The 8,258-nt window shown below is 40.7% G+C and overlaps 1 protein-coding gene across 2 annotated transcripts; it reads left to right on the plus strand.

Annotated features, from left to right (window-relative positions):
• The first annotated feature begins 332 nt into the window (after window positions 1-332).
• LOC123232980 (actin, cytoplasmic type 5) lies at window positions 333-2,393 on the plus strand. Of its 2 annotated transcripts, none has more exons than XM_044659117.1 (2): window positions 333-419; window positions 879-2,393. In XM_044659117.1, the coding sequence occupies exon 2, from the start codon at window positions 899-901 to the stop codon at window positions 2,027-2,029; it is 1,131 nt and encodes a 376-aa protein (XP_044515052.1). In that variant the 5' UTR covers window positions 333-419; window positions 879-898; the 3' UTR covers window positions 2,030-2,393. The 2 variants fall into 2 exon arrangements, with proteins under 2 accessions (XP_044515052.1, XP_044515053.1); XM_044659118.1 differs by having other exon boundaries at window positions 379-463.
• Window positions 2,394-8,258: the final 5,865 nt, after the last annotated feature.

Below are 8,258 nucleotides of genomic sequence, written 5' to 3' on the forward strand. Positions count from 1 at the left end.
CGGGGGGCCGGGGCGGGGCCGGAGGGCAGGGCGGGGCGGGGGAGGGGGGGAAGAAAAAGCGTGTGGGGGAGGGGGAAAGACGAGCGAGGCGGGGCCAAGGGGAGGGCGGTGGGGGGTGGGGAGAGGTGGGTCCGAGGCCGGAAGAAGTGGCTGTGGGAGGCCTGGCCGGAAGTGACTCCTCCTTCGGAGGGAGTGGAAGAAAAAAGAAAGGGGAGGAGTTGGCACTGGGGCGGGTTCTGAGGCGGAAGGGGTAGGTAAATTCTTTGGCCAATGGGAGGCCTGGACAGGGTGGAATTCCGGATCCGGTGTGAGCGCGCCCGGCGGTGAGTTTAAAAGCAGGGCGCGCGCCTCCGCTGAGTGACATACCAATCTCGGTGGTTCTACGGTACGATACAGGCTTTGAGCTGTGCCAGCGTGAGGTAAACGGGACTGGGCTGAGCCGAGACGCGGTCGGGGAGAGCGGGTAAGGGGAAGGCGCGTAGAAAAGGAAGTGGAGGGCTGGGGGCAGCCCCATCCGCCCGGTCTCCTGCTCTCTTCGCCGCCGCCGCCGCAGCCAGTGACTCATCAACCTCGCGCCGCGGAGCGGGCGAGCTGAGGCCTGCGTTCTGCCCCGCCTCACGGAGGCCCTGACGCTGGGCTCTGGCGCCACGGCGAGAGAAATGCCTCTGCTAGGCCCTGAGTGATCCGCGGCAGCACTCCCTTCCTCCTGGAAGGCCCCGTAGTGACCCTGGCTGGCTTGGCCTTTCTTTACGCCCTCAGTCTGGGCAGAACTGATGTGGGGTGGATGCGGGCAGCTGCGGGAGGAGGCGTCGTATCCTCTGTGGGGTGATGAGGAGGGCCCAGCCTTGAGTCTAATCAATCTCTACCGTTTATCCCAGGTGTACAGGTGTTTTCCAAAATGGCTGATGAAGAAATTGCTGCCCTTGTGGTAGACAACGGCTCTGGCATGTGCAAGGCTGGCTTTGCTGGAGATGATGCCCCTCGGGCTGTATTCCCTTCCATCGTGGGTCGCCCCAGGCATCAGGGAGTCATGGTTGGCATGGGGCAGAAGGATAGCTATGTAGGGGATGAGGCCCAGAGTAAAAGGGGCATCCTTACCCTGAAGTATCCAATTGAGCATGGTATTGTCACCAACTGGGATGACATGGAGAAAATCTGGCACCATACTTTCTACAACGAGCTCAGAGTAGCTCCAGAGGAGCACCCTGTTCTGCTTACTGAAGCTCCTCTGAACCCGAAGGCCAATAGAGAGAAGATGACACAGATCATGTTTGAGACCTTCAACACTCCAGCAATGTATGTAGCCATCCAGGCAGTGCTTTCTCTCTATGCTTCTGGTCGTACTACTGGTATTGTAATGGATTCTGGGGATGGGGTCACCCACACTGTCCCTATTTATGAAGGTTATGCTCTCCCTCATGCCATCCTGCGTCTGGACCTGGCAGGACGGGACCTCACTGACTACCTTATGAAGATTTTGACTGAAAGAGGCTACAGCTTTACCACAACAGCTGAGAGGGAGATTGTAAGGGATGTCAAAGAGAAGCTGTGTTATGTTGCCCTGGACTTTGAGCAAGAGATGGCCACTGCAGCTTCTTCTTCCTCCTTGGAGAAGAGCTATGAGCTACCTGATGGTCAAGTCATTACCATTGGCAATGAGAGGTTCCGATGCCCTGAGTCTATCTTCCAGCCTTCTTTCCTGGGAATGGAGTCCTGTGGGATTCATGAGACTACCTACAATTCAATTATGAAATGTGATGTTGATATCCGAAAGGATCTCTATGCCAATACAGTGTTATCCGGTGGTACCACTATGTATCCTGGCATTGCTGACAGAATGCAGAAGGAGATCACAGCCTTGGCTCCAAGCACCATGAAAATCAAAATCATTGCCCCTCCGGAGCGTAAATACTCTGTCTGGATCGGGGGTTCCATTTTGGCCTCTCTCTCTACCTTCCAACAGATGTGGATCAGTAAGCAGGAATATGATGAGTCTGGTCCTTCCATTGTCCACCGGAAATGCTTTTAAAGAATTATTAGTTGCTTGAGCCTTGTTACTTGCAGGTATAAATGTGCCAGGGCATATGTTTACATAGACCCCAAATGGACCAAACTTTTGTGAAAATGACCATAAAAAAAGCTTGTTCCGTTGACTATTTATTTTGTCCTTCCTGTGATGTTTTCTTTTTTAAGTACATTTAGTAGTATATCAACACAAGTGGATTCTTTATACTACAGGTTTAACTGTCTTACTGAGAAGTTGTTAATAGTTATGTGCTCGTAATATCTCTCATAGCAAGCTGAAGTTTAAAGAACTTAAATTTGACTGTACTTGTTGTTGCTCTAAATTACAACTGTAGTTAATATTGTTTTGTTAATGCAAAATAAAAATTCTGCAATTAGAAATCTTAGTTTTGTGTGGTCTGCCTTAAACCTTAAAGTTTCTACTTTAACTCCTCTATAAAGAGGTCTTTGCCAAAATGAAATTGTGTAAAGGTGCCCAGCATGTGATACAGTAGCTGTTCATTACTAGAGATTATATGTATCTATTCCTTCAGCACATTCCTTATAAATGCAAGTAAAGATCTAGTAAATTTTAGCTTCTTAACCTTACCTTTTAACTAGGAAAAAATCTGTTAGGCCTTGCTAATCAAACTCCTAACTCAGTTTACCTTAATGCAAGTTCAGCCTACATTTACCATTATAGCAGGGTATCACAGACTTCCCATACCTTCAAAAAGCCAACCAAGTTCATTATATGAAGATCTGTGGGCATATTAAGGATTCAAGAAACCTGTAAGAGTTTTAAAATATTGAGTAGTATTTCTAATAAGTAGTATGCTAACTGATATAATATTAGATCTGGTCCTAAGGCTAATAAAATTTTAGATTGCCCTTATATCTGTATGATTAATTTCCACATAGAAAATTGTCCTACTTGGGCTAGATTATGAGTTCTAGCATACATCTAAATTTCCCAAATGAATGTAATAGGATTAGCATGCTTCAGTTCCTCAAGCAAACATTTCAGGACCTATTGTAGACCTGCTGCTTTGAACTAGGCTATAGGGTCAAGTTAAATGGAACAAAGGCCTTGATCTAAAGCAAGTTCTTAACAATTTACATGATAAATGTGCTAGAAAAGGCAGAACAAAGTGTTAGTTGAACTCTGGAGAAAAGGTTAAAGAAAAGCTTTACAAAGGACATGACATTAAGTTAAATTTCAGGGAGATAGACTACTTGTGTTTATAGAGAACTTCAGGCTGGGGAACCTGTACCAATGCAAGTCAACTCCCTTGTAATTCATAGTTTTATTTTTTTAATATAATTTTTATTTTATTTTTAAAAATATTTTTTCATGGTTACATGATTTGTTTTCTCTACCTCTTCTCTTCCCTCCCCTCTCCAGGAGCTGACAAGCAATTCCACTGGATATTATCACTCAGAACCTATTTCATATTATTCATTTTTGTAATAGAGTTAATTCATAGTTTTAGAGAGTGCCAGAGATGGGGCTTAAACAACCAAGTCTGATTTCAAGGCCCACACTATCCATTCTACTATGCTGGCTTTAGGGTTCACAGGAATTCAGCTGATTGAGAGAAGTCTTGTAGGCACAGGACTGCACATAGGATATGATGATTAAGATTTATGGCTGACAGAGACCTTGGGTATCAACTAGACAAACTCACCACCCTCCATCCCTCATTTTAACAGATGAGGAAACAAACTCAGAGAAAGACCCTTTTTGATCTCTGGTCTTCAGTGAAACTGTTTTTAGATGGCATCTTCCTTTGCCCTAATTATTATATTAGCCCTAATTGACAAAAGTTCACACCTCAGAGTCCCAATAAATAAGTTTGCCAATCTTGACATTAGAAGGAAGTAGTCAAGGCAGTACTCAGACCCAAGCCTCTGACTCCAAGTCCTCCAATCCTCCACTGTAGCAGGCTACTTCTTGTATGGTCACAGTGCAGCACCAATTTCAAATGTAAGGTATAAGAGATTTGTAAAAATTAGAGGCTCCTTATACAAGGACATTTTTCTGGCACTTCAATTCCAAAAATGGAATGAAAAATGAGTATGTTCATCTGAGGAAATGACTTTCATGACTAGCAATGGGATAAAAAGTTTAGATTTGTTGGGGAGCAGGGTAGGAAAATATTAAATCATTGGTTAGCTAAATATTACATTTTGCATTGCTCTTTACCCTGAGTAACCTCTGCACTGTCGATCTTAATTCATTTGAAAACATTGAACTAAACTGTTCATTGTGCTGAAATGCCATAGCCAGATCTCTGAAAGAATATGTTCAAAAAGAGGACATGTCTGACTTCTTGTACCAGACACAGGCCAGGAATCTCATTCTAGACTCTCACTTGACTCTCACTCTTACTTGAGGAAATCACTTACAACTATGTGCCCTTTTCCTTGGGTTTATAAAATATGAATAGATTACAGGAAAGGTGATGCTTTGTTATTAAGTACTTTGACAATAATGCATTTGAAAGTTTGTGGTATGTTAAACAATTGGATGTTCACTGATTTAAATGGTTGATGACAATTTTTCCCATTTCCTATTATTTAAATAATATTATTTGCAAAAGCCTCTTAATTGCTTAGTAAATAATGAGAAATTTGTATTGAGAAATGAAGAATACTTCTACAAACACATTCCTGAGTTTGGTTATCTACCTTCTTATTATTGTTAATGACAAAACCCCCAGGGTTTCAATAGAGCTACCCAGTTGAGACTTTTAACTGGAGAGATTCAAGATTTATCTCAGAATTCTCAAAGGTGAAACTTTTGAGTCTTAATAAGTGAGGTGCTCCATAATTGCAACAGAAAACAGCTGGCTTAAGATAATTTGATTTGAATTCAAATCAAATTAAGTACAAGTATTTAATGCATTGCCAAGATCAGTGTCTAAGGACCTAAAGTATTATCAAAACATCCCACCTTTAAAGGTATGTGCTTTTTCCTTAGTCTGGAACTGTGATTTCACCAATGCAAAGAAACATGTATGTGCTTTTTCCTTAGTCTGGAACTGTGATTTCAACAATGCAAGGAAACAGTTTCTCTTAATGCAGATCAGTAATTTCTGCTGTGGCACTGAGAGGTTGTGAGTCATATATGATCCTGTAGCCAGTATGTGTCAGGAAGAGCCTCCATCATCTTGAGTCCAAGACCACTTTTTGCCTACTATGTACTATGTTCTATTGTCATTCATTGTATTTAACTAATTTAAAATTCTATAGATGCTCACCATATTTGTCAACAAAAACTCAGAACTGCTCACAACATTTAGATATTTTCTTGCTGTGCATGTCAAAGGCAACATTAAATCCAACATTAAAGCAATTTTTTAGTTCCTAAAGTTTTAGGAAATTAATCTATTATAATCTCCAACATCCCCAATCCCCAATGTCCTGTTCTCATCCTTCCCACTTCCAAATTAGTCCACAATGTGTCCACAATGATCTAGGTCTGTGTTCTTCCTTTCTTGCTGGAATAGATAGCTGTCCTATCTGTAAAAGAAAAGCAGATTCATGATATCCTACAAGGATGAAAACTCTTTGGAGGAATATTCACAATCCTATTCCTTATCAACTTTAAGGATTGCACTTTAAGTTGCAAAATGTACACTGAAAGATATAAATATGAATTTGGTATATGTAAAGATGAATAACATGTACTGGGCATGTTTGTGGACATATAAATGTTCATAGTAGGGAAAAGATTAGTTGGCATTGTGATTCCTAGAGAATCAAGAAAGCCAAGAGCAAGCCTAAACAGATGGGCTTCAGCTTAAGCTTTTGCTCCTTGGCCTCATGAAAACTTGAAATCATATGGCTAATGACAACTTTCTTGGAAGAGAAGGCTAGATGGCCTTTAAGAGAACTCTAATAAATAGTGCATTTACAAACTTAGCTGTGCTGTCCTGGACCAAATGGCCCAGATCATTTCTCTCTCTTTTGCTCTTTGGCAACCATGGAGCCTCTTCTATTGAGACAGACCTTCATACAAGTTTGGATGATCGTGAATACATCTTTCAAATAAGTATTGGAAAAATAAATGTTACCAAAAGTAATGTCTTTGAGTCTGGTCTTTTTTCTTATGGTATAAAGTCTGAGTCCAGAGACTGAAGGATAGATTGCCAGATAAGGAGAGGAAAAAGAAAAGAAAATCAAATGTATCATAGAGTAAATACACAAATTTTACCATCTAGAATTATAAGGAAACAAAGTCAATCCAGTTTCACTTCCCTGTAAATCTGTTTTATAACATTCCTGACAGGTGATGGTCTAACTTTCCACCTAATAGAGAAACCTCTTCAACATCCTTAATAGGGAGTTTCTCCAGCATCTGCTTGAACACTTCCATTAACAGAGAATCTACTACCTTAGACCTCTTAGGGGGAGCCAAAGTCAGTCCCTCGGAGGACCAAACCTACTAATGTTTGAGTCAATTGGGAGAGGAAGTCCAGATTCTAGTTATACTTGTATTAAGTCAAAATCTGCTTCTTTGTTCCTTCCACTCATTATTCATAGCTCTATTCCTGTGGCAGACAACACAGAGCTCCCTCGTCCAAAGATTAGCCTTTCATTTAAAAGAAGTTATTTTATTTTCTGAATAGGTGTAGGATAGTGGACAAGTCATATCACCTTTCTCTCTGGATCTCCATTCCCTCTTCTGAGGTATATTTGAATGATGATTCTGTGAGGGTTGACTTGGGAGTCAGCAGACTTGAGTGTGAATACTGCTTCAAATGCTTAGTATGCCCCATGGTTAAGCTACAACCCCTCTGAGCCTCAGTTTTCTCATCTGTAAAATGAGAGGACTAACCCCTAATGATCTCTAAAAGTTATCTCTCTGTTCTAAATCTATGATCCTGTGATTACATAGGCTCACTCAATACACAGATTTCTAAAGTTTCTTCCTGCTCTAACATTCTTAGGAAAATACAATCATGGGACTTAGAGCTGGAAGAGTTCTAAAAAGTTGATTTGAAACCCTTCCTTTTACAATTGAGGAAACTAAGTCTGCCTTTAAACTTCTCCAAACTAAATATAAATAAATCTTTCAGATAACATCCTTTTATCCCCTCCAAAAAAAATGTATTATAGAAAGTACACTTGACTCAATATGGAAACAACAGAAATATATACATATTTTTTCCATATATAAGGACAGAATGTTTTTTCATTCTGTCATTCATTTTAGTCATCTGTCATTTCATTCCTCATATTCATTGATATACTTAGATTTGTGCTAGGCCACTCAAGGACTCAAGGATAAAAAGTAGAAGATATAGTCCCTTGCCATTGCTTTCTTTGATTCTGCCCAAGCAGATATGATTATTCTCTCTTCTAACTACCTATAGAACTTTGTACCAATTTCGTCCCTTCCCACACTCATTAGTCTATACCAGTCTTGAGGGCAGGGATTATGATTTATTTATTTTCATATCACCACCATGCCTATGATTTATTAAGTGCTCAATCAATACTTGTTGAATGAATGAATGAGCAAATTAATGGAATGTGACATATTATAGCAAATGTAGAGCTGGATTTGATGCCAGAGGACCTTATTCAGAGTTCTTATTCTGATTTATCCCTAACCCCTTGTATAAGTTTGGCCAAATCACTTAATTTCACGTCTTTAAAATGAGAGAGTTGTACTGGATGACATCTAACATCCCTCCCTATCTATGATCTTCTGACTAATCCTATGAATGGGAGAGGGTTGATCATGAGCAAAAAAGCATGAGACATAAATGAAGGTAGAGATCATGAGTCATCAGTTCAGCTTAAGTAAAGTATTTGCTTTAGGAAATAGTGACAAGACTGGAAGTATAGATTTCAACCAGAACTTAAGGCAACTTGTATGCCAGACTAAGCAGTTTGGGTTTTATCCTGTAGATGTCACTTATGAGTCATAGAAAAGTCACTATTCCTCAAAATGGGGTGGGGTGGGGGGAATCGATAGACTTTGCAGATGATGCGGGTGAACTAGAGTGTGGGATAAACCTGTAAAGATTCAAAGACAGAGAAGTCAGGTACAAGAACCAATCAGGTAAAGTTATACACACCAGAATCTATTCGTTGCAGGAATATTCAATTTTTTACATGAAGAAAGCATGAAAGATTTTGATTAGGATCACTACAGAGACAAGTAGGTGGTGCAGTAGATAAAACACCAGGCATGGAGTCAAGCAGACTCATTTTCCTGAGTTCAAATCTGACTCAAGATA

The sequence above is a fragment of the Gracilinanus agilis genome, chromosome 2, assembly GCF_016433145.1.
Source record: "Gracilinanus agilis isolate LMUSP501 chromosome 2, AgileGrace, whole genome shotgun sequence".
Lineage (NCBI taxonomy): Eukaryota > Metazoa > Chordata > Mammalia > Didelphimorphia > Didelphidae > Gracilinanus > Gracilinanus agilis.

Excerpts from the sequence above, each read along its gene's own strand:
- LOC123232980 (XM_044659117.1), top strand. The coding sequence starts at position 899 with ATGGCTGATGAAGAAATTGCTGCCCTTGTGGTAGACAACGGCTCTGGC.